At 54.5% G+C, this 26,742-nt stretch overlaps 2 protein-coding genes across 2 annotated transcripts in view; both read left to right on the top strand.

The window, feature by feature from the left end:
- NADSYN1 (NAD synthetase 1) overlaps positions 1-1,145 on the top strand; it is a 138,545-nt gene extending 137,400 nt beyond the window's left edge. Inside the window, exons 22-23 of the transcript XR_013640538.1 lie at positions 617-761; positions 1,031-1,145. The gene's annotated coding sequence lies outside the window, so the exon portion shown is untranslated. The remainder of the gene's footprint in view (positions 1-616; positions 762-1,030) is intronic.
- Positions 1,146-2,818: 1,673 nt separating this feature from the next.
- On the top strand, positions 2,819-24,173 carry DHCR7 (7-dehydrocholesterol reductase). Its single transcript, XM_078882295.1, has 8 exons — positions 2,819-2,982; positions 12,922-13,046; positions 15,047-15,269; positions 15,427-15,517; positions 16,942-17,155; positions 17,907-18,111; positions 18,805-18,936; positions 20,119-24,173. Exons 2-8 carry the CDS (start codon positions 12,928-12,930, stop codon positions 20,581-20,583), a joined length of 1,449 nt encoding a protein of 482 aa, XP_078738421.1. The 5' UTR covers positions 2,819-2,982; positions 12,922-12,927; the 3' UTR covers positions 20,584-24,173.
- The last annotated feature ends 2,569 nt before the right edge of the window (positions 24,174-26,742 follow it).

Raw genomic sequence — 26,742 nt, 5'->3', positions numbered from 1 at the left:
GTGCTGGCTGTTCTGACCCGTGTGTGAGCAGTGTGCAAAGGTGTAGAATAAACGTGTGTTGCCTCCGACTATGTGTCTCAGAAGTGATTCACTACATAAATACTCAACCCTCTACTCGTCATACCCATCCACTCACCCACCCACTAATTCACCCACTCATTCGCCCACTAACTCATTCAGCCACTCACCGACCCACCAGGGCCGTATTATCCAATAGGCCACAGTAGGAACTCTGCCTAGGGCGAACGATAACTAAAGGGCCTATCAAAAAAAAATGTGACCGTGTTATTTTTTGTATGAGGAAAAATGTGACCGTGTTTTTGTTTGCATGTATGATATAAAAAATGTAGCCAAGATATCTTCTTCAATATGTATATGTAACACATTGTATATACAAAGAGTCTTGTCAATGCCAATCAGTTTTTTCATACGGTGAGAGAATTTTTACACCGGAGATAAACTTTTTGAAATTTTTTCATTGCAAAATTAGCAAAGAAAATCTTAAAATGGTGATTTTGGCACAATCTCATTCTCAATCGAGAGTCGTGCAAGGGACGACAGGGCGGTGTTGTTGTTGCTGTCCTGTGGTTGATCGGAGACATTTTTTCTTTATCAGTTTTAGCTTCGAAACAGAATGCTCCTCTTCACAATTCGTTCGCAAGATGGCAAGATACAGCCCCAGAGCGATGTGCTCGATGTTGGTGATCACAACGCCATCAACCACCGACGGCTGAACAGCAACAGCTTGCTTTGTCACAAAGGTCTGCCCCCCCCCCCCCCCCCCGAAAACCATATTTCCATTTTGAAAATAAAACATGCATCAAATCACTTTAAACTCTTGTCATTGTAGTGCGTATTTAATGTGGCGCTGCACTCTGATGTTGTAGGAGAAAACATTTATTTAAAAGTATAATTAAGTAGAACGTGTTGTTTATATTTAAAGTTGCGCATTTTGATGTAACGTCACATTTCTCAAACCCCCTTTCCCTCGTCACACATCGTCACAAATGTCTGACCCCCCCCCCCCTAGGTGCGTGACGTCATTTATGGACAGCCCCATAGGTGTGAAAAGTACAAGACAGGTAAACATATCACCCATACACAGACAAATACAGCACTCAACCATCGGAGGTGCGGGCACAAACACAGCAGGTAGAGAGCAGACGACAACACACATTCTGGCGTCATTACACCGTACAGGTGATGGAATAAACTGGGTCCATTTACACTATGAGATCTCTTTTACCAGTGGCAAAATATAATGGTAGGTTTTAACCCTTTTAACTGGTACAAAACTGTTTTGTACCAGTTAAAAGGGTAAAAACCTACCATTATTGGGTCCATTTAGTTTGTGTGTTCCCCCTCAACTCCCCCTTAGTTATTCTTCAACAATGGTAGTTCGATTGGTGTGCATTTTGTTGTCGCCAATTTATACCTGTCAACCCATTATCAGTGCCTACTTTATTACAAGGTGGTGGTGAGATGTTATCTTCCTTGCCTGGCATACCGGAGGTTCGGGGGTTTGATCCCGACCCTGACGCCTGCTGCTGTATATTTGGAGTTTGCGGTGTCTCTCTCTCCCCGTGGTCGCGTGGCATTTTTTCTCCGGGTCCTCTGGCTTTTCCCTCCACATTTAGAAACATGCATGGAGATTGTAGATTAATTTGCTGCTGTAAATGTCCAAATGATGGGCCACTTTGTTAAGCTATCATTTGTGGAGGTCACTTCTGAAAAACAAGTTAATACCTCAGCGGGCTTTGCACAGAGACCCACACAAAGAAGCAGCTTTGCGTGTGATGCGAAATATTTTGTTCAAAGATCAAAAATAACAATGGCGCCTCTTCTTCTTTGAAGGGGTTGCCGACCCCTGGTCTATGCTTATAAGTCGCTGCAAGAACATTGCCAGGATAACTGGATAGGCAATTCACCTCGTTAGCTGCAGTAGCTGTCCCTCCACATAAAACGAAATCTATCCAAGTATTTTACACATTCCCACTTAGCCACATCACCTTCTGAGAGATGCTATTTCACTAGCATTGGTTTCACCACCAGCGAAACGTTGTTTGACATGTGGGGTCTCGTCAGCAGTTGGGCTTCTTTGAACCAATGTCGGTTTAACCATCTCGTACAGCCGTTTCAATTGGGGCAAAAAATAAATGTCTATTTGTGTTTCTCCCTTGTGATGGGACTTTGAAGGATGAACGTTGAGATTGATATGGGCACGGGGTGACCAATAATGTCCAAGTTGGTCTCTAGTAAGGTAGGGCGCTGACGAGGGGTCTGCAAGTTGAAGAAGTCGCGTGGCATTAAGCTTCACGTGGACACTTCCCTGGGCAACATGGCCGCCTCGGGGGGGGGGCTCGCGTGAACGCTCACTGCGCATGCGCAATGCGCGTGAGCGCTCCGCTGCACTACGAACCTGGCGACCGCTTACGGCCAACACCGCCAGTGACGACAATCTGAACCGGTCCTGGGCATCCCCTAGGTTGACTCAGCCTCAAATGAGTACCTGGTGTAGCGGTGTGTAAACATCGCCGCTGGGGAGACAAAGGCGGCCGGGCGTGGTGTTGGCAACCCACCCCCTCGTGTGCCGTGCCGGCCTTTATAGGCGCTCGCTAATAGCACTTGCCCCTGTTCAGGCTACACGGGGTATCTTTATCTTTGTTTTTCCCCGACCCCTCCTGCAATTTGCATATTCATGAGCGCGCGAGCGGTGAGGAGAGCGGTGCCAGCCAATGGGGGTGGGGGGGTGGGCAAGCGAGGAGCTCGCGCGCCAGGGTCACGTGGGGCGGTCGGGCGGGGCGCCCTCGTTGACCCCGCCCCCTCCACGCCCGCTAGCCCCGCCCCATCAGAGCCTCAGCCCCGGCCCCCTGATAAGAACTCGACGCCCCACGGCGGAGGAGAGACAAAGGCGCGCGTGGAGACGAGCTGGAGACACGCGGGGAGACGACGCGGAGAGACGAAGAGGGAAAGGCGAAGCAGGTGAGAGAAGAAAGCGCAGCTCGCGTGCCGTCTTCACATTATTTACGACTCCCATTGAGTTAGTGCTGCTTGTTGCTGGCCGGCCCCGCCATTGTCAAGCTGGTATCGTGATACAACAACAATGATGATGATGCGAAGAATCTCGCGCAATCGATCGTGTTGCGTGTTGCTCGCACGCTTGGCGATGTGTGGTCCTTGCGGGCCTGTGCTTAGCAACTGCAGAGTAGAGTGATGTAAGTGGGAGCCTGTGATGGGAGTGATGGGAGCGTGTGATGGGGTGATGGGAGCTGTGTGATGGGGTAATGGGAGTGATGGGAGCGTGTGATGGGGTGATGGGAGCGTGTGATAGGTGATGGGAGCGTGTGATAGGTGATGGGAGCGTGTGATGGGAGTGATGGGAGCGTGTGATGGGAGTGATGTAAGTGGCGTGTGATGGGGTGATGGGAGCTGGGTGATGGGGTGATGGGCGTGATGGGAGCGTGTGATGGGGTGATGGGAGCGTGTGATAGGTGATGGGAGCTGTGTGATGGGTGATGGGAGCGTGTGATGGGAGTGATGTAAGTGGCGTTTGATGGGGTGATGGGAGCGGGTGATGGGAGCGTGTGATGGGGTGATGGGTGATGGGAGCTGTGTGATGTAAGTGGGAGCTGGGTGATGGGGTGATGGCAACGTGTGATGGGAGTGTGTGATGGGAGTGATGGGAGCGTGTGATGGGGTGATGGGAGCGATGGGAGCGTGTGATGGGTGATGGGAGCGTGTGATGGGTGATGGGAGCGTGTGATGGGGTGATGGGAGCGTGTGATGGGTGATGGGAGTGATGGGAGCTGTGTGATGGGAGTGATGGGAGCGTGTGATGGGGTGATGGGAGCGTGTGATGGGTGATGGGAGCGTGTGATGGGGTGATGGGAGCGTGTGATGGGTGATGGGAGTGATGGTAGTGTGTGATGGGGTGATGGGAGCGTGTGATGGGAGCGTGTGATGGGGTGATGGGAGCGATGGCAGCGTGTGATGGGTGATGGGAGTGATGGGTGGGAGCGTGTGATGGGAGCGATGGAAGCGTGTGATGGGAGCGATGGCAGCGTGTGATGGGTGATGGGAGTGATGGGAGCGAGCGATGGGAGCGTGTGATGGGAGTGATGGGTGTGATGGCAGCGTGTGATGGGGTGATGGGAGCGTGTGATGGGGGTGATGGGAGCATGTGATGGGTGCGTGTTTAAACTGTAAACATTGACAGTGAATGTGTGTGTTTTTAGGATGAGTGTGTGTGTGCGGGTTGTGTGTGTGTGTGTGGTGTATGTGTGGTGTGTGTGTGGTGTGTGCGGTCTGTGTGTGTGAGATAGGTGTGTGTGTGAGATAGGTGTGTGTGTGATGGGTGTGTGTGAGATGTGTGTGTGTGTGTGATGTGTGTGTGTGAGATGTGTGTGTGTGTGAGATGTGTGTGTGTGAGATGTGTGTTTGTGAGATGGGTGTGTGTGTGATGTGTGAGATGGGTGTGTGTGTGAGATGAGTGTGTGTGTGATGTGTGTGTGTGTGACATGGGTGTGTGTTTGATGGTTGAGATGCGTATGTGAGATGGGTGTGTGTGTGTGTGATGGGTGTGTGTGATGTGTGTGTGTGTGAGATGGGGGTGTGTGTGATGGGTGATATGTGTGTGTGTGATGGGTGTGTGTGATGTGTGTGTGTGTGAGATGGGTGTGTGAGATGGGTGTGTGAGATAGGTGTGTGAGATGGGTGTGTAAGATGGGTGTGTGTGTGAGATGGGTGTGTGAGTGAGATGGGTGTGTGTGTGAGATGAGTGTGTGTGTGGTGGGTGTGTGTGATGGGTGTGTGTGTGTGACATGGGTTTCTGTGTGATCGGTGTGTGATGGGTGTGTGTGTGATGGGTGTGTGTGTTATGGATGTGTGTGTGTGTGTGATGGGAGTCTGAGATGTGTGTGTGTGTGAGATGGGGGTGTGTGATGGGTGAGATGGGTGTGTGTGTGATGGGTGAGATGTGTGTGATGAGTGTGTGAGATGGGTGTGTGAGATGGGTGTGTGTGATGGGTGTGTGTGATGGGTGAGATGGGTGTGTGTGTGCTGTGTGTGTGCTGTGTGTGTGCTGTGTGTGTGATGTGTGTGTGTGATGGGTGTGTGTGTGATGGGTGAGATGGGTGTGTGTGTGTGATGGGTGTGTGATATGGGTGTGGGAGATGGGTGTGTGTGATGTGTGTGTGTGATGGGTGTGTGTGTGATGGGTGTGTGAGTGTGTAATGGGCGGGTGTGTAATGTCATTATGGAGAGCCGCTCATAACCAGCAACACCAGTGACGATTGCCTGAACCGGTCCTCCCCTAGGTCTCCCCAGCAGTGAATGAGTAGCTGGCGCGGTGCGTGGAGTATCCATCTTGGTACTGCCCCCCCCCCCCTTTGTGTGCCGTGCCAGGCTTCATAGGCGCTGCTGCTCGCTATAGCAGCACTTGCCCCAACAGCCTGCCTAGCCTTTAGGGGGGAGCTTTGCCTTTGTGGTGAATGCAACCTCCCGGCGTTCGACGCGCACGTGCACACAGCGGGAGCTGGGGACGGGGGGGGGTCTGAGAGCCCGGGCCGACAGATGGAGAGAAGTGTGAGTCTATGGGTCTCTGTGTGAGTCTATGGGTCTCTGTGTGAGTCTATGGGTCTCTGTGTGAGTGTGTGTGCGTCTCTGTGTGGGTGTGTGTGTGTCTCTGTGTGTCTCTGTGCGAGTCTATGGGTCTCTGTGTGAGTGTGTGTATGTCTCTGTGTGAGACTATGGGTCTCTGTGTGAGTGTGTGTGTGTCTCTGTGTGGGTGTGTGTGTGTCTCTGTGTGAGTCTATGGGTCTCTGTGTGAGTGTGTGTGTGTGTCTCTGTGTGAGTCTGTGTGAGTCTGTGTGAGTTTGTGTGTCTCTGTGTGAGTCTATGGGTCTCTGTGTGAGTGTGTGTGAGTCTGTGTGAGTTTGTGTGTCTCTGTGTGAGTCTATGGGTCTCTGTGTGAGTGTGTGTGTGTCTCTGTGTGAGTATGTATGTCTCTGTGTGAGTGTGTGTCTCTGTGTGAGTTTGGATCTCTGTGTGAGTTTGGATCTCTGTGTGAGTGTGTGTGTCTCTGTGTGAATTTGTGTGTCTCTGTGTGAGTGTGGATCTCTGTGTGAGTTTGTGTGTCTCTGTGTGAGTCTATGGGTCTCTGTGTGAGACTATGGGTCTCTGTGTGAGTGTGTGTGTCTCTGTGTGGGTTTGTGTGTGTCTCTCTGTGTGTGTGTCTCTGTGTGTCTCTGTGTGTCTCTGTGTGAGTCTATGTGTCTCTGTGTGAGTGTGTGTGTGTCTCTGTGTGAGTCTATGGGTCTCTGTGTGAGTGTGTGTGTGTGACTCTGTGTGAGTCTGTGTGAGTTTGTGTGTCTCTGTGTGAGTCTATGGGTCTCTGTGTGAGACTATGGGTCTCTGTGTGAGTGTGTGTGTGTCTCTGTGTGGGTGTGTGTGTGTCTCTGTGTGAGTCTATGGGTCTCTGTGTGAGTGTGTGTGCGTCTCTGTGTGGGTGTGTGTGTGTCTCTGTGTGTCTCTGTGCGAGTCTATGGGCCTCTGTGTGAGTGTGTGTGTGTCTCTGTGTGAGACTATGGGTCTCTGTGTGAGTGTGTGTGTGTGTGTCTCTGTGTGGGTGTGTGTGTGTCTCTGTGTGAGTCTATGGGTCTCTGTGTGAGTGTGTGTGTGTGTCTCTGTGTGAGTCTGTGTGAGTTTGTGTGTCTCTGTGTGAGTCTATGGGTCTCTGTGTGAGTGTGTGTGAGTCTGTGAGTTTGTGTGTCTCTGTGTGAGTCTATGGGTCTCTGTGTGAGTGTGTGTGTCTCTGTGTGAATTTGTGTGTCTCTGTGTGAGTGTGGATCTCTGTGTGAGTTTGTGTGTGTCTCTGTGTGTGTGTGTGTCTCTGTGTGAGTCTATGGGTCACTGTGTGAGTGTGTGTGTGTGTCTCTGTGTGAGTCTGTGTGAGTTTGTGTGTCTCTGTGTGAGTCTATGGGTCTCTGTATGAGTGTGTGTGTGTCTCTGTGTGAGTATGTATGTCTCTGTGTGAGTGTGTGTCTCTGTGTGAGTTTGTGGATCTCTGTGTGAGTGTATGTGTGTCTCTGTGTGAATTTGTGTGTCTCTGTGTGAGTGTGGATCTCTGTGTGAGTCTATGGGTCTCTGTGTGAGACTATGGGTCTCTGTGTGAGTGTGTGTCTCTGTGTGGGTGTGTGTGTGTCTCTCTGTGTGTGTGTCTCTGTGTGTCTCTGTGTGAGTCTATGTGTCTCTGTGTGAGTGTGTGTGTGTCTCTGTTTGAGTCTATGGGTCTCTGTGTGAGTGTGTGTGTGTGACTCTGTGTGAGTCTGTGTGAGTTTGTGTGTCTCTGTGTGAGTCTATGGGTCTCTGTGTGAGACTATGGGTCTCTGTGTGAGTGTGTGTGTGTCTCTGTGTGGGTGTGTGTGTGTCTCTGTGTGAGACTATGGGTCTCTGTGTGAGTGTGTGTGTGTCTCTGTGTCGGTGTGTGTGTGAGTCTGTGTGAGTTTGTGTGTCTCTGTGTGAGTCTATGGGTCTCTGTGTGAGTGTGTGTGGGTCTCCGTGTGAGTTTGTGTGTCTTTGTGTGAGTCTATGGGTCTCTGTGTGAGTGTGTGTGAGTCTGTGTGAGTTTGTGTGTCTCTGTGTGAGTCTATGGGTCTCTGTGTGAGTGTGTGTGTGTCTCTGTGTGAGTATGTGTGTCTCTGTGTGAGTGTGTGTCTCTGTGTGAGTTTGTGGATCTCTGTGTGAGTGTGTGTGTCTCTGTGTGAATTTGTGTGTCTCTGTGTGAGTGTGGATCTCTGTGTGAGTTTGTGTGTGTCTCTGTGTGTGTGTGTGTCTCTGTGTGAGTCTATGGGTCACTGTGTGAGTGTGTGTGTGTGTCTCTGTGTGAGTCTGTGTGAGTTTGTGTGTCTCTGTGTGAGTCTATGGGTCTCTGTATGAGTGTGTGTGTGTCTCTGTGTGAGTATGTATGTCTCTGTGTGAGTGTGTGTCTCTGTGTGAGTTTGTGGATCTCTGTGTGAGTGTATGTGTGTCTCTGTGTGAATTTGTGTGTCTCTGTGTGAGTGTGGATCTCTGTGTGAGTCTATGGGTCTCTGTGTGAGACTATGGGTCTCTGTGTGAGTGTGTGTCTCTGTGTGGGTGTGTGTGTGTCTCTCTGTGTGTGTGTCTCTGTGTGTCTCTGTGTGAGTCTATGTGTCTCTGTGTGAGTGTGTGTGTGTCTCTGTTTGAGTCTATGGGTCTCTGTGTGAGTGTGTGTGTGTGACTCTGTGTGAGTCTGTGTGAGTTTGTGTGTCTCTGTGTGAGTCTATGGGTCTCTGTGTGAGACTATGGGTCTCTGTGTGAGTGTGTGTGTGTCTCTGTGTGGGTGTGTGTGTGTCTCTGTGTGAGACTATGGGTCTCTGTGTGAGTGTGTGTGTGTCTCTGTGTCGGTGTGTGTGTGAGTCTGTGTGAGTTTGTGTGTCTCTGTGTGAGTCTATGGGTCTCTGTGTGAGTGTGTGTGTGTCTCTGTGTGAGTATGTGTGTCTCTGTGTGAGTGTGTGTCTCTGTGTGAGTTTGTGGATCTCTGTGTGAGTGTGTGTGTGTCTCTGTGTGAATTTGTGTGTCTCTGTGTGAGTGTGGATCTCTGTGTGAGTTTGTGTGTCTCTGTGTGAGTCTATGGGTCTCTGTGTGAGACTATGGGTCTCTGTGTGGGTGTGTGTGTGTCTCTGTGTGAGTTTGTGTGTGTCTCTGTGTGAGTTTGTGGATCTCTGTGTGAGTTTGTGTGTCTCTGTGTGAGTCTGTGGATCTCTGTGTGAGTTTGTGTGTCTCTGTGTAAGTCTGTGAATCTCTGTGTGAGTGTGTGTGTCTCTGTGTGAGTTTAGGTGTCTCTGTGTGAGTGTGTGTCTCTGTGTGAGTGTGTGGCTCTGTGTACAGTCTATGGATCTCTGTGTGAGTCAATGGGTCACTGTGTGTCTATGGGTCTTTGTGTCTATGGGTCTCTTTATGAGTGTCTAAGGGTATCTGTGTGTGTGTGCGTCTATGGGTCTGTGTGTGTGAGAGAGTCTATGGGTATCTGTGTGTGTGTCTATATGTCTGTGTGTGAGTCTCTGGGTATCTGTTTATGTGAATACTTTATATTATTTGAATGTGGAGAGACAGATGAAGGAGACATTGCGAGTTGTTTGTGTTTCTGACTCCCGTGGTGCCGGTAAGAGAGATTAGGCAAAAAAGACAAAGATCCCCCGTATAGCCTAAACAGACTGTTGTGGCAAGTGCTGCTAGCGAGTAGCACCTATGAAGGCCGGCAGGGCACACGAGGGGGTGGGTGGCCAGAACCACGCCCGGACGCCTTTGTCTCCCCAGTGGTGATGTTTGCACACCACATCAGGAAGTCTTTTGAGGCTGAGTCGACCTAGGGGAGGCCCAGGACCAGTTCAGATGAATCGTCACCACTGTTGGTGATTATGCTCGACAATCAAACTCTCTAGTCGCCAGGTTCACAGCGCAGGGTGCGGCGGTGGCTGTGAGATGTTCACGACCTCGCCTGGTACACAGGGGTCGTGAGTTCGATCCCGACCCTGACGCCTGCTGCTGCTGTATAGTTGGAGTTTCTCTCGGGGTCTCCCCGTGGTCACGTGGACTTTTCTTCAGGTCCTCCGGTTTTTTTCCCCTCCACGTTTAGAATCAATATCACTACGCGTTTAGAGTTTGTGGACGCTATCAATTTCCACGCGATGATGATGAGCCAGAAGCTGATCGGGCATGGCAATGTGTGCCACATGAAGAGTTGTTTTTGTTGTCAATTCCCACCCGCACATCCGATTATCAGGGTTGGCTACGTGCGATGCGAGAGAAATTCAACATGCGTACAACATGAGCGGTATTTCTAACTCTATAATGAACCATGACAGTATCAACATTGCATTATAGTACATAATTCACATTGCATTATAGTATATTATTAACATTGAATCAAAACCGGCGACATGGGGTTCGGTTCCCACTCATGGCCAACACCAATGGCAGTTATCTGAACCGGTCAAGGGCCTCCCCTAGGTCGACTCAGCCTCAAATGAATGGTGTGGTAAAACATCGCCCCTCTGGAAGACAAAGGCGGTCGGGCGTGGTGCTGGCCACCAACTCCCTCGTGTGCTGTGCCGGCCTTCACAGGTGCTGCTACTCGCTAACAGCACTTGCCCCAACAGTCTGTTACAGGCTGCACACACACGTACACACATGTATGTGTGTGTATGTACACACATGTTTGTGTGTGTGTATGTACACACATGCGCGTGTGTACATACACACACATGCATGGGCTGCGAGCGTGTCAGTCTCCTGACTGAGCCGACTCCCTGCTGAGCTGACTCCTGGCTAAGCAGTGGGGCCCTTACATTGGCGGTGGTGGTAGTGGCGGTGGTGATAGTGGCGGTAGTGGCGGTGGTGGTAGTGGCGGTGGTGGTTTTGGCGGTGGTCGTAGTGGTGGTAGTGGCGGTGGTGGCTTTGGCAGTGGTGGTAGTGGGGTGGCGGTAGTGGCGGTGGTGGTATTTGGGTGGTGGTAGTGGCAGTGGTGGTATTGGCGGTGGTGATAGTGGCGGTGGTGGTAGTGGCGGCGGTGGTGGTAGTGGCGGTGGTGGTAGTGGCGGTGGTGGTAGTGGCGGTGGTGGTAGTGGCGGTGGTGGTAGTGGCAGTGGTGGTATTGGGGTGGTGGTAGTGGCGGTGGTGATAGTGGTGGCAGTGGCGGTGGCGATAGTGGCGGTGGTGGTCGTGGCGGTGGTGGCGGTAGTGGCGGTGGCAGTGGTGGTATTGGGGTTGTGGTAGTGGCGGTGGTAGTATTGGTGGTGGTGATAGTGGTGGTGGTGGCAGTGGCGGTGGTGGTATTGGGGTGGTGGTAGTGGCGGTGGTGGTAGTGGCGGTGGTGGTCGTGGCCGTAGTGGCGGTAGTGGCGGTGGCGGTGGTGGTATTGGGGTGGTGGTAGTGGCGGTGGTGGTTTTGGCGGTGGTGGTTGTGGCGGTGGTGGTTGTGGCGGTGGTGGTAGTGGCGGTGGTGGTAGTGGCGGTGGTGGTTTTGGCGGTGGTGGTAGTGGCGGTGGTGGTAGTGGCGGTATTGGGGTGGTGGTAGTGGCGGTGGTAGTTTTGGCGGTGGTGGTAGTGGCAGTGGTGATAGGGGTGGTAGTGGCGGTGGTGGTCGTGGCGGTAGTGGCGGTGGCGGTGACGGTGGTGGTAGTGGGGTGGTGGTAGTGGCGGTGGTGGTTTTGGCGGTGGTGGTAGTGGCGGTGGTGGTATTGGCGGTGGTGGTATTGGGGTGGCGGTAGTGGCGGTGGTGGTATTGGGTTGGTGGTATTGGGGTGGTGGTAGTGGCGGTGGTGGTAGTGGCGGTGGTGGTAGTGGCGGTGGTGGTATTAGGGTGGTGGTAGTGGCGGTGGTGGTAGTGGCGGCGGTGGTAGTGGCGGTGGTGGTAGTGGCGGCGGTGGTAGTGGCGGTGGTGGTGGCTCAGTTAATGCCCCCTTGGGCCGGGCGCCCTCTGATTAGCTGATTAGATCCCCAGCGTTATCTCCTCGGGTTCAAAGAGCAGCCCACTTGGTTCATAGAAGCAAGGTCACCTCGTTGGTATCATTTATTTATTTATGATGAGCTGCTTACCAAGGAGAGCCTCGCCGAGTCTCAAGATCCTCATCGTAAAGAACAATTGGTTGATCCCAATTGTTCTTTACTTCACCAGGTAAAGGCCCCAAATGAGCTCTGCAGTGGCTCTTTTGTTAAGGAGGCGACCTGCCCATCACAACTGATAGTTCAACGAAGTGCCTTGTCGTCACCCGGAGGACTCCTCGGAGAAACATCCACGCAAACCACCATGGGGCCGTCCATAAATGACGTCACGCATCTGGGGGGGGGGTCAGACATTTGTGACGATGTGTGACGAGGGTGGGGGGGTTTGAGAAATGTGACGTCACATCAAAATGCACAACTTTAAATCAATATAGACAACACGTTCTACTTAATTAAATAGACTTTTTTATACATATTTTCTCCTACAACATCAGAGTGCAGCGCCACATTAAATGACAATAGTTTAAAGCGATTTGAAGCATGTATTTATTTGGGAGGGGGGGGGCAGAGCTTGTGACATATTTATGGGGGGGGGGGGTCTGTCTTTTTGTGACGCCGTGTGACTGGGGGGGGGGGGCAAAAATCGTCCAAAATCACGTGACGTCATTTATGGACGGCGCCCATGGAGAGGGAAAGAGAGACGCAAACGCCAAATAGACAGCAGCAGGCATCGTCAGGGTTGGGATCGAACCCACGACCTCCCGCATACCAGGTGAAGTAGTCAACATCTCCGAACCACCGCGGCACCCCATGCAGCATTGGAGATGTGGCCTTGGCCAATACCATTGAGACTTATTTTTCCCATACGGCTGGTGATGCAGATGAAACTAAGCTATTTAAAATGTACCAGGAAATCCCACTGAGCTGTATAGCTCTTGTTCAGAAGTGACGTAGCTATCACAAATGATTGCCCAATGAAGTATCTTATCACGTGGTAAATGAATAACAGTATCCAAATACGCTAAATGTGTGTTTCTGAATGTGTGTTGTGGGTCTCTGTGTGAGTCTTTGTGTGTATGTGCTAGTCAGATGGTGCAGAGTGGGGTGTGAGCTGTTGACAGCTGAGCCCTGTGCACCTGTGGTCAAGGTGCAGCTGTAGACAGCTGTTGACAGCTGAGCCGTGACCTTTACGACTCACACCACGACCGAGAGAGAGTCCTTGACCCTCACATCTGGGCATGTTCACCAGCAGTGGTTCAAGGGAGACAGATTGTCTGATGAATTTCTTTCTCACCTGCTGATGATGTTGCTGTTGGCGATGTTGATGATGCTGTTGCCGATGTTGATGTAGTTGATGTAGTTGATATCGTGACTGTTGTTGTCGTTGTTGATGTTGCAGGGCGTGATGGCTGCGAGCGACGCTGCAACGGTGAGGAGGAGGCCCAAGGCTGGGAACCCGGACGGCGTTGGGCCTGGTGACAGTGCGGACGCAGCCTGTGGAGCCGGGCAGTGGGGACGCGCCTGGTGAGACCGCACCGCACACACCACACCACCGTACACACCACACCACCGTACACACCACACCGCACACACCGCACCACACACACCGCACACACACACTGCACCACACACATCGCACCACACACACCGCATCACACACACCGCACCACACACACCGCACCGTACACACCGAACCACACACACCGCACCACACACACCGCACACACCGTACCGCGCACACCGCACCACGCACACCGCACCGTACACACCGCACCGCACACACCACACCACCGTACACACCGCACCACACACACCGCACCGCACACACCGCACCGCACGCACCGCACGCACCGCACCATACACACACACCGCAGCACACAGACACACCACACACACGCACCGCACACACCGCACCGCAAAAAACCGCACCGCACCGCACAAACCGCACCGCACACACCGCACCGTACACACCGCACCGCACAAACCGCACACCGCATCGCACACACCGCACCGCACACACCGCACCTCACACCGCACCACACACACCGCACCTCACACACCGCACCTCACACACCGCACCACACACACCGCACCTCACACCGCACCACACACCCCGCAGTGCACACACCGCACCGCACACACCGCACCTCACACCGCACCTCACACCGCACCACACACACCGCACCTCACACCGCACCACACGCACCGCACACACCGCACCTCACAATGCACCACACACACCGCACCGCACACACCGCACCGCACACACCGCACCACACACACCGCACCTCACACACCGCACCTCACACACTGCACCACACACACCACACCACCCGACACACCGAACAGCACACACCGCACCGCACACACCGCACGCACCGCACACACCGCACCACACACACCGCACCACACCACACCACCCGACACACCGAACCACACACACCGCACCACACACACCGCACCACACACACTGCACCGCACTACACACACCGTACACACACACCGCACCACACCACACCACACACACCGCACCGTACATACCACACCGTACACACACACCGCACCACACACACCGCACCACGCACACCGCACCATACACACACACCGCAGCACACAGACACACCACAGACACACACCGCATCGTACACACAGACCGCACCGTACACACACCCCATACACACACTGCACCATAGCGTACACACACACACCGCAACACACAGACACACCACACCCCATCGTACACACACACCATACACACACACACTGCACCACACCGCACCACAACACACTGCATCTTACCACACCACACCACACTACACACACCACACACACTGCATCACACCGCTCCACACACACCACACCACATGAACCACACACCCCACACACACCACACACACCACACACACCACGCACACCACACACACCACACACACTATACACACCGCACCACCCTACACACACACCACACACACACACCACACACACCACATGACACACACCATACCACACCGCACTACACACACACCACACCACATCGCACTGCACACACCACACTGCACACACCACACTGCACACACCACACTGCACACACCACACTGCACACACCACACTACACACACCACACACACCACAACACACGCACCACACACACCACACGTACCACACACACCACACACACCACACTACACACACGCACCACACACAACACACACCACGCACATCACGCACATCGCATCACACCACACACCACACACACCGCACCACCCCACCTCCCGCTTCCCACGTCCGCCCCTGCACCACACCGGTCTCCACATTCAGTGCCTCATCAGCAGGTCAGGACCCATCTCTAAGAGATACGGGGACTTGCTCACTGCCGTCGGGCTCTTCACCGGCATGGCGTCTCGCAAGCTGCTGACGAGACACTGAACATCGAAACCGGTCCAGAATTTAGGTCGGAGGTGGACTCAGTGTGGGTGACTCAGGGAGGTGGACTGTGTGTGGGTGACTGTGTGTGGGTGACTCAGGGAGGTGGACTGGCTGTCCCTGTCTGCGGTGGTGCTGCTGCTACTCTGCGCCCCACTGCTCGTCTTCGCGCTGGTGACGGCCTGCGACCAGTACCAGTGCTCGCTCGCTGAGCCGCTGCTCCACCTCTACTCGGGCCGCTCCACCCTGCGCGACGTCTGGGCACGCTCGCCCTCCATCACGTCCACCGCTGGTGCTGTCTACCTCCTGTGGGTCGCCTTCCAGGTGAGAGCGAGCGAGCGGGGGGTGATCTCCTTCCAGGTGAGAGCGAGTGAGAGGGGGGTGTCCACACGCTGTGCGTGGAACAGATGGAGATTAGTCCACATGCTGTGTGACCTTGTGTGACCTTGTGTGACCTTGTGTGCCCGCGTGTCTGCCACAGGCATTCCTCTACCGCTTCCTGCCTGATGTCTGCCACAAGCTGGTTCCCGGCTACGCCGGTGGGGTGCAGGAGGGGGCACGAACTCCCGCAGGTAGCCGCACGGCACTACGCCGCTCACGACGACGACAAAAACAAACAACAATAAGAACAAACATGGCGACAAATAACACAACAACAAAGAATGCAACAAACAACAACAAAACATAACAACAACAAATACCGCGACAAATAACAACAAACAACAATCACCAGTGAATGCACAAACTAAATACTCACATCGCACTGCACCAACTGCACACTCAGCCACGCTCAGCCATGCTCACCCACGTTCACCCACGCTCACCCACGCAGACACCCATGCACACACCCACGCTCACCCACCCACACTCACCCACCCACCCTCACCCACGCTTACCGACGCACACTAACCCACACTCACCCACGCTCACCCACACTCACACACGCACACACCCACGGTCACCCACACCCACCAACGCTCACCCACACTCACCCACGCACACTCACCCACGCTCACCCACGCAGACACCCACGCTAACCCATGCACACACCCACGCACACTCACCCACGCTCACCCACGCACACACCCAAGCTCACCCACGCTCACCCACACTAACCCACGCTCACCCACACTCACCCACGCACACTCACCCACACTCACCCACGCACGCTCACCCACGCTCACCCACGCACACACCCACGCACACACCCACGCTCACCCACGCTCACCCATGCTCACCCATGCTCACCCACACTCACCCACACTCACCCACGCACTCACCTACAAAAACAAAGATTCTCCATATAGCCTTTAACAGACTGTTGGGGCAAGTGCTGTTAGCGAGCACCTATAAAGGCCGGCACTGCACACGAGGGGGTTGGTGGCCAGCACCACGCCCGGCCGCCTTTTTCTCCCCAGTGGTGATGTTTACACACCATACCAGGTACTCATTTGAGGCTGAGTCGACCTAGGGGAGGCCCAGGACCGGTTCAGATAATCGTCACTGGTGTTGGCCATGGGTGGGAATCAAACCCGGATCGCCAGGTTCGTAGCGCAGCACTAACAGCTACCACGACCGCTCCCCACACTCACTCACTCACTCACACTCACTCACACTCACTCACACTCACTCACACTCACTCACACTCACTGTAAGAACACCCAGACTCCCCACATGCTCCCAAGTCAGGAATCGAACCCAGGCGCTTCTCGCCGCAAGGCCCGAGTCTCACCACTTTGCCACCATCCTGCCGCCCTGATCGACTCTCGTCACCATCACCTTGGTCACCACCACCATCACTGTGGTCACCACCACCATCACCACCTCCACCATCATCACCACCACCACCACCACTACCACCATCACCGTGGTCACCATCACCACCTCCACCATCACCACCATCACCATCACCACCATCACCACCTCCACCATCATCACCACCACCACCATCATCACCACCATCACCACCATCACCGTCGCCATCCCTGTGGTGCAGGTGCGGTGGTGCTGTACCAGGTGAACGGCCTGCAGGCCTGGCTGCTCACCCACCTGCTGTGGGCCGCCAACGCGACCTACTTCCACTGGTTCTCTCCCACCATCGTCTTCGACCACTGGGGCTCGCTGCTGTGGTGCGCCAACCTGCTGGGATACGGCGTCTCGGCCTTCGCCATGCTCAAGGCCTACGTCTTCCCTAGCAACGCCGCAGACTGGTGAGTCGCTGGCTGGGTGGGTCACTACCTCACCACTCCTTACTGTGAGTCGCTCCCACAGAGACCCATAGATTCGCACAGAGACCCATAGACTCACACAGAGATCCATAGACTCACACAGAGACCCATAGACTCACACAGAGACTCGTAGACTCACACAGAGACTCGTAGACTCACACAGATACATATACTCACACAGAGACCCGTAGACACACACAGAGACCCATAGACTCACACAGAGACCCCTAGACTCACACAGAGACCCGTAGACTGACACAGAGATCCATAGACTCACACAGAGACCCATATACTCACACAGAGACCCATATACTCACACAGAGACCCATAGACTCATACAGAGATCCATAGACTCACACAGAGACCCGTAGACTCACACAGAGACCCATAGACTCACACAGAGATCTATAGACTCACACAGAGACTCGTAGACTCAAACAGAGATCCATAGACTCACACAGAGACTCGTAGACTCACACAGAGACCCACAGACTCACACAGAGACCCATAAACTCACACATAGACACATATACTCACACAGAGACCCATAGACTCACACAGAGACCCATAGACTCGCACAGATCCATAGACTCACACAGAGACCCACATACTCACACAGAGACCCACAGACTCACAGATCCTCGCTCGGTTGTTTGTGTTGTTGTTTTTGTCCATTGGTTGTGTAATTGTCCATGTTGTTGTTCATGTTGTTGTTGTTGTTTCCCGCTGGCAGCAAGTTCACGGGCAACGTGTTCTACGACTTCATGATGGGCATCGAGTTGAACCCTCGCATTGGCCGCTGGTTCGACCTCAAGCTCTTCTTCAACGGCCGCCCGGGCATCGTGGCCTGGACGCTCATCAACCTCTCGTTCGCTGCCAAGCAGCAGCAGCTGCACGGACACGTCACCAACTCCATGGTGCTCGTGAACGTGCTGCAGGTAGGGACACGCGGGGCGACACGCGGGGGGTGTACATTGCACTACTGTCACGTTTGTGTGTATAGTGTTGTTGTTGTAAAGTTCAGACCTCGTGCCCCTACAAAGAGCTTTGTAGCTTATCGGATTCCTCCTGCAGTCTAAATAAATATTCTGATTCTGAAATAGACAGCAGCAGGCATCGTCAGGGTCGGGATCGAACCCACGACCTCTTGTATGCCAGGTGAGGTAGTTAACATCTCCTAGCCAGCGTATTCATTCCTTAGAAGGATGTACGTTGAACTTCTTTTGCACCGTATGTAGCCAGGTGCGCTAAACACAAAAAGCACTCCAATAAATTAGCTCTTAATGTACTAGAGTGGTATAGTGTTTCGTGTCGTGTCTAGTAGTGTAGTATATAGGAGGGTAGTATATTGTAGTGTCGTGTGTAGTAGTGTATAGTGTAGTGTTTAGTGCAGTGTATAGTGTATTGTATAGTTGTGTAGTCTATAGTAGTGTATAGTGTAGCGTATAGTAGTTTGTATGTGTGTGCGTTGAACTTCTTTCGCACCACCACACGCAGCCAACTGCGTTAATCGGAGGTACGGGGGGGGGAGAAGAGCAATAAACTAATCACTAAACACATCAACAACGGGCCGCATCTAAAGCGGCGAGTTGCGTTGACACGCACTGCCTGGGTTGCTTTTCTTCGCCCAGGCCATTTACGTGCTGGACTTCTTCTGGAACGAAGCGTGGTACCTGAAGACCATAGACATCTGCCACGACCACTTTGGCTGGTATCTGGGCTGGGGTGACTGCGTCTGGCTGCCCTACCTCTACACGCTGCAGGTGCTCAGCCAGTGCTCGCTACGCAGCACGCACGCTCGGAGTGTTTGCGCGCTCGGAGTGTCTGCGCGTGCATCCGTCTGTCCGTGCGTTCTGTCCATGTGTCTGACCATCTGTCCGTGAGTCCATCCGTCTGTCTGTCCGTGTGTCTGTCCGTGCGTCCCATCCACGTGACCTTTCGTCTGTGTGTGCATCCGTGCGTTCCGTCCGTGTTTCTATGCATCCGTCTGTCCGTGCATCCGTCCTTGTGTCCATCCATCTGTCCGTGTGTCCCTGTGTCTGTCCATCCGTCCATCCATCCGTGCATCCATGTGTGCGTCTGTCAGGCTAACAGTGACGATCACGGTCGTTATTCACAGTGGGAAATGAGTAACCCACTCAGAGCTTGTGAAACGAATCTCGCTCGACTACACCTGGAAACTAAAGCCACAATGACAGCAAACGACTCGGGGCATGTAGACTTAAGCGATCAATCACCGTAGCGGTCGAAACTTTGTTCACGACGGGGCAACGTTGATGGCTCTGCCGCTTGGTGATGGAGGGCTGTGATCACTGCACGGTGATTGTCGCTCGAGAGAGGAACGGGGCGCGAATGTTGGCCGTGTTTGGCTGGTGGGTCTCGGAGGGATGCACATCGCAGCTCAGGAGTCGACGTAAGTCGATGTTGAATTGTGCCAGTCAGACTTCATCGGCCTCAGGCAGTGAGGCGCCTCTAACCCCAACCACTTCAACGATCCCTACCACTACCCCGATCCCTACTCCCTTCTGCCAACCCAACCCGCTATCATATTTTAATCGTTGTTTTACTATTTTTTTTATTGTTACCAGGTAAGGCCCCACTGAGCTGTGTAGTTCTTTTTCAGAAGCGACCCTCGCTATCACACGTCATGATAGCTCAATGAAGCAGCTTATCATCGTCGTGTGGAAATTTATAGCAAGAAAGGAATACTCTAAACGAGTAATGTCGATTCTAAATGTGGAGGGGAAAAATTGGAGGGCCCGGAGAAGAAATATCCACACGACCACGGGTAGAGAGAGAGAGACACGTAAACTCCAAATATACAGCAGGCATCAGGGGTTGGGATCAACCCCACGACATCCTGCATACTGGGCGAGGTCGTCAACATCTCACTGCCCCTACTGCTACCTCCTAACCCCCTCCCCACCCTGCGCGTGCTCCTGCAGGGCCTCTACCTGGTCTACAACCCGGTGCGGCTGTCCACTCCGGCCGCGGTGGGCGTGCTGCTGCTGGGCCTGTCGGGCTACTTTGTGTTCCGCGTGAGCAACCACCAGAAGGACCTCTTCCGGCGCACGGACGGCCGCTGCCTCATCTGGGGATCCCCCCCGCGCTCCGTCGAGTGCTCCTACGCCTCCGCCGACGGGCGGCGCCACCGCAGCCGCCTGCTGGCGTCGGGATTCTGGGGGCTGGCGCGCCACTTCAACTACACGGGCGACCTGATGGGCGCGCTGGCGTACTGCCTGGCGTGCGGCGGAGGGCACCTGCTGCCCTACTTCTACGCCGTCTACCTCGGGGTGCTGCTTGTGCACCGCTGCGTGCGCGACGAGCACCGCTGCTCGGCCAAGTACGGCGCCGACTGGCGCAGCTACACGGATGCCGTGCCGTACCGCATGGTGCCCTACGTCTTCTAGAGTCACGGTGCTGTGTGCCTCTTGTAGAGTCACGGTGCTGTGTGCCCTGCCTCTTCTAGAGTCACGGTGCTGCGTGCCTCTTATAGAGTTCCGGTGCTGTGTGCCTCTTGTAGAGTCACGGTGCTGTGTGCCCTACCTCTTGTAGAGTCACGGTGCTGTGTGCCTCTTGTAGAGTCACGGTGCTGTGTGCCCTGCTTCTTGTAGGGTCACGGTGCTGTGTGCCTCTTGTAGAGTCACGGTGCTGTGTGCCTCTTGTAGAGTCACGGTGCTGTGTGCCCTACCTCTTGTAGAGTCACGGTGCTGTGTGCCCTGCCTCTTGTAGAGTCACGGTGCTGTGTGCCCTGCCTCTTGTAGAGTCACGGTGCTGTGTGCCCTGCCTCTTGTAGAGTCACGGTGCTGTGTGCCCTGCCTCTTGTAGAATCATGGTGCTGTGTGCCCTACCTCTTGTAGAGTCACGGTGCTGTGTGCCTCTTGTAGAGTCACGGTGCTGTGTGCCCTACCTCTTGTAGAGTCGCGGTGCTGTGTGCCCTACCTCTTGTAGTCACAGTTCTGTGTGCCTCTTGTAGAGTCACGGTGCTGTGTGCCTCTTGTAGAGTCACGGTGCTGTGTGCCCTGCTTCTTGTAGAGTCACGGTGCTGTGTGCCTCTTGTAGAGTCACGGTGCTGTGTGCCCTACCTCTTGTAGAGTCACGGTCAGAGGTCGCAAACGGGTTTTCATTCCTTACCCGTACCCGGCCACACCAGGGTCGCAAATGGGTACCCGTACCCGGCTGGGTACGGGTACCCGTTCCCTACCCGTACCCTACCCAAAATGAGTGACAAACGGTGACTCACCAGTGACTCACGGCCTACCCGTACCCGTACCCGGCCGCACCAGGGTCGCAAACGGCTACCCGTACACAGCCGGGTACGGGTAGCCGGGTATCGGGCAGGGTACGGGTATCGGGTACCCGATTGCGACCTCTGGTCACGGTGCTGTGTACCGTACCTCTTGTAGAGTCACGGTGCTGTGCCTCTTTTAGGGCTGTCCCGGTGGTGTTGGTGGTGGTGGGGATGCTGCCGCCTTGTGGCGAGAAGCGCCAGGGGTTTGTTTCCGGACCCAGGTGCCGGCTTTTTGTCTGGAGTTTGTGCAGCCTCCCCCCCTCTGCTCCCCCCCTCTGTAGAGTGAGTGGGTGTGAGTGAGTGGGTGTGAGTGAGTGGGTGTGAGTGAGTGGGTGTGAGTGAGTGGGTGTGAGTGAGTGGGTGTGAGTGAGTGGGAGTGAGTGGGTGTGAGTGAGTGTGTATGAGTGGGTGTGTATGAGTGGGTGTGAGTGGGTGTGAGTGAGTGTGAGTGAGTGAGTGTGAGTGAGTGGGTGTGACACGAGTTCGATTCCCGCTCACGGCCAACACCGGTGACGATTATCTGAACTGGTCATGGGCCTCCCCTAGGTCGACTCAGCCTCAAATGAATACCTGGTGCGGTGTGTAACAACATTGCTACTGACGAGACAAAGGCGGTCGGGCGTGGTGCTGGCCACCCACCCCCTTGTGTACCGTGCCGGCCTTCATAGGTGCTCGCTAACAGCAGTTGCCCCAACAGTCTGGTACAATCTATACGGGGAGATCTTTGTCTTTTGTGAGTGAAAGTGAGGGTGTGTGAGTGAGTGGGTGTGAGTGAGTGGGTGTGAGTGTATGTGTGAGTGAAAGTGAGTGGGTGTGAGCGGGAGTGGGTGTGAGTGGGTCTGGGTGTGTGTGTGATTGAGTGAGCCAGTTAAACACATTCAGGCTGGCCCTGCCTACGATCCATCCTGGGTTTAACCTGCAGGCTGGATTGTGTGAGGAGCTTGTAGATCTGGAGAGCTCCTCTGGCAGGCGAGGCTGCGGTTGCTGGGTCGTGTAGCCTGAATACCCAGACATCACATGCCCCAGCAGCTTGCCAATGACTGGTACCAGCAGTGTCAAGATCGGCCTCTGTGGAGGAGGAGGCTCATGAAGGACACTACTGGGCAATTGGAGGCAGTCGCCCTCCAACAACAACGGAGGGCAGAGGAGCGAGGCTCACAACAACGAGCGGAACACCGGGTGGCTAAAATACGGCATTGTTGGGGGTACAGTTGTGTGCATCTGCCAGTCATCTCAGCCAACCCATGGCACCTGCTGGGTCTGTTCCTGTGATGTCCTGCCAGCGAGCCTTCGACACTTCACGTGGCCTCAAAGTGCACCTGGCCTGGCACATGCGCCTTTGGTGACGTCACCGTCACATCGAGGCGAATGGTGGGTATTGGTGTTGGTAAGGGTGTGCGAGTGAATCTGAATGTGAGAGAGTTTGAGAGAGTGTGAGAGAGTGTGACAGTGTGAGAATGAGTGTGTGTGAGTGAATGTGAGCGAGTGTGAGTGAATGTGTTGTGGCGGCCTTCAGAGGTGCTGCTCACTAGCAGCTTTATGGGGGTGGAGGGATCGTTGTCTTTGCGTGCGCGTGTGTGTATGCGCGTCTGCGTGCATGTCTGCGTGCGTGCGTGCGCGCATAGTGGCTACGTGCTCCCCTTGTTCTAGGTGGGTTGCCCAGAGCTGAGATATCGACCACACACCGAGGAAGCGCCATTGCTCATTGAGATATACCGTGCCGAGGAATAACCCCGGGCAAATCACTCAATCGTGGTCACAGCAGCAGCAGCATCGCCCGCTTACCTGTGAAGCAGGACTCTCCTGCAAGAGGGTCTTGAGACTGGGTGAGACTTACCTGAATCAAAATAACGATAAAATAACAACCCAAAAGCGCATTGAATCTAAACTAAACTGTTGTGTTTATGTTACCAGCTGTAAGGCCCCACTGAGTTGCTATGTAGCGGCTCTTCTTCAGAAGCGACCTGGCCACCACATGATAGCTCAGCCGAAGTGGACTCTTCATCATCGTTATCATCGCGTGGAAAGTTTATAGCAGCAGACAAATTGCTCTGAACGCGTGACGTTGATTCTAAATGTGCAAGAGGAACAAACCTTCAGGACCACAGGGAGAAAGAGACACGCACAGTCCAAATATACAGCAGCAGGCGTCAGGGTCGTGATAGAACCCACGACCTTCTGCATACCAGGGAAGGTAGTTAACATCTCACCACCGTCATGATGATGATGATGAGAGACACGCAAAGCAAACTACAAATACACAGCAGCAGCAGGCATTGCCAGGGTCGTGATCGAACCCACGCCCTGCACACCAGCCGAGGGAGCCAACATCTCCTCGCCTCCACGGCGACCCCAATTGACGTCGGAGCGACGGACGGATACCAATCATACCCATGTGGGTGGGGTGAAATGTGGGTGCGACTCGCACCTCTTTGGCCTACTCTCCCACGTGGAAGAGTAGGCCAAATACCCGGATAGAGGGCTCTGAAGTTTCCCCCGTAGCGGAGGAGTCTTCTGCCAGCGGTGGCTCCTGCAGCTTGCGTGTGACGTGGGGGTGCGCGGGACAGACGTTTGTGTGTGGAGTCGATGTTTCACGTGGCAGTTCCAATCATAATAGTTATAATACAATTATTATTGTTATGATGGTGGTGGTGTTGATGAATTTCCTAATCAAGTGTAACTGCTTTCGGATAAACGTTTTAGATTTTGGCGGTGTCGTGTGTTGTCATTTTTTTATATCCGGATTTTCAATTAATGTCGGTGTCACAGTGTCAGTGTCACGGTGTCTGTCACGGTGTCAGTGTGTCGCGGTGTCAGTGTCACGGTGTCACCCACCCACTCACCCACACACATACCCACCCACCCACATACCCACCCACCCACCCATTCACCCACCCACCCACTCATCCACCCACCCACCCGCTCACTCACCCACTCATTCACCTAATCACCCACTCACCCACTCACTCACTCACCCATCCACTCATTCACCTAATCACCCACTCGCCCACCTACTCACCCACCCATTCACCCAATCACTCGCCCGCTCATTCACTCACCCACTCGTTCACCTAGTCACCCACCCACTCACCGACTCACTCGCCCACCCACTCGCCTACCCACTCACTCGCCTACCCACCCACTCACCGAGGGGCAACACTGGGGGCCGACCCCGACCGGAGGTGCAGCAGAGCCGAGCTCTGGAGAGGAGCCGGCGTTTGGTCTACTCTTCCACGCTGGACAGATGTTTTGGGAATAGGAGGTGGGAAGTGACCCACACTTTACCCCACCACGGCACGTGACCTACCAATCGACTTCACCGTGGTGGGAGTGAACCCGATGACACCAAAACTGGCCCGCGACGTTTCAGCTGCCGCACCGGGAGATTGAGAGAGAGGGGGGCCCGGCACATACGTACATCATGCTCATCGCATGCACTCTGTGTACCTTGATCTTCGTGGGGAGCAGTGATGTAGAGGTTAGCACGCTGCGCTACGAACCCGGCCACCCGAGTTCGATTCCCCCTCACGGCCACCAGTAGACGATTATCTGAACCGGTCCTGGGTGTCCCCTCGGTCGACTCAGCCTCAAATGCGTACCTGGTGCGGTGTTTAAACATCGCCACTGGGGAAACAAAGGCGGTAAGGCGTGGTGCTGGTCACCCAGCACTTGCCATAACAGTCTGTTAAGTCTATACGGGGGATCGTTGTCTTTATTTAAACTTCTTTCGCACCGTACTTAGCCAACCGCGCTAACCGGAGGTGCAGGGGGAAGGACAACAAACTAAACACAACAACAAGCAGCAGCATCAGCTCTTAAGAAACGAGTTTGTCAATGTGTAATAAAAGACTTCGCCACGCACTGCTTGGTCTCCGTCACTCTTTATTCGGGTTGACACCCGCACCCCGTTGGTCCCGACACCGGACCAGCTGCTCCTCGCGACGCGCCCCGCACGTGCTCTTCCGTCAGTCTTTCCCGCTCCCCCCGCTCCGCACACCGCTGGCTGACGGTGTGCTGAAGCCCCTGCAGCCACGTGGCTGAGGGCGCGGATTCCCTCCGGCCACCCAACGTGGTCCCGTTTCTTCACTCCAACAACTGACCCGGAGCCCTTCCGGGCTCCCACCTATATCCCCTTCACCACGTGACCCTGTCTCCTCCCTCACACCACGCCCTTCCGAACCTTCCAGAACTGGCCTCCCCATCGCGCCCTGCTGGCTCCGCCCCTAGGTTTCGCCCCCACTCACCTCGCTTCCGATCGGACCCGAGGTGAGCGGGGACCTTCACATACGCCCCCATACTGGCTCCGCCCCCCAATACTCCGGGCCGTATGATTGGCCCAAAGGCCAGCAGCGAACCCCGCTTGCGCTCGCATTACATGACCCCCCCCCTGATGTAAAGGACCAGCCATCCCGGCTGAATCAGGATTAAATAATGCGAGCGACAGGCCACAACAGACATGACGGAAACAACACTAACGACGAATAGAATCAACGAAAGGGAAGGGATCTGGAACGAGTGTGGGCCGCCGGCCCGTCCTTCACGAGAACTGGCGCCCTTGGAGACCGCAGTTCGGACGGGGTGTGAGGAGCGACGGAAACTGAATCATCCGCCGCTGGTGGAGGCCCGTCCTTTGCAGAATCCCGCGCATCTGACAGGCCCGAAATCGGGGCCCCTGGCAGCCGCAGCCTCGGCAGGGTCGAAGAGGCAGCGGAAACAGGTGCTCCCGTCGCAGTGGTAGGCCCACCCGGTGCAGAAATCCCCGTGTCCGGTAGCATCACCATCGGCCCGTCGACAAGAGGCACGACAGGCGCGCTTGCAGGTTGAACAAGCAAGGGCAGTGGCACGTTGGACGCGACAGACACCGGCAAGGCAACGTCAGGAGATGACGCATCGACATGAGGGGTAACGTAGGGCTTCAAACGGGACGTGTGGACGTACCAACGGCGCGACCCAACATGAACGCGTGCAGACTGGGGACTAGGAACCTCAATCAGCACCACTGGACCATGCCAGGGTTTGTGCAATTTAGGGGAGGTCCCCACCGGCACCTGTGGGCAGTGGAGCCAGGCCATGTCCCCCACCCGCCAAGGGGACACACGATGAGAGCGCCGGGCGCACCGTTCGTTCTGGGCCTGGGTCTTGGCCGTAGCCAATCGGGCCGCGTCTCGCGCTTCCGCCACGCGCTGAACGGACTCGCACCTCCACAGGCGGCACATTCTCGCGACCGTACATTAAAAAGAAAGGTGAATACCCCGTCGACGCATGCGGTGCCATCCGG

The sequence above is a fragment of the Lampetra fluviatilis genome, chromosome 64 (genome assembly GCF_964198595.1).
Source record: "Lampetra fluviatilis chromosome 64, kcLamFluv1.1, whole genome shotgun sequence".
Taxonomy (NCBI): domain Eukaryota; kingdom Metazoa; phylum Chordata; class Hyperoartia; order Petromyzontiformes; family Petromyzontidae; genus Lampetra; species Lampetra fluviatilis.
Note: the sequence above shows the minus strand (reverse complement) of the source record. Positions and strands in the feature narration are given on the sequence as shown.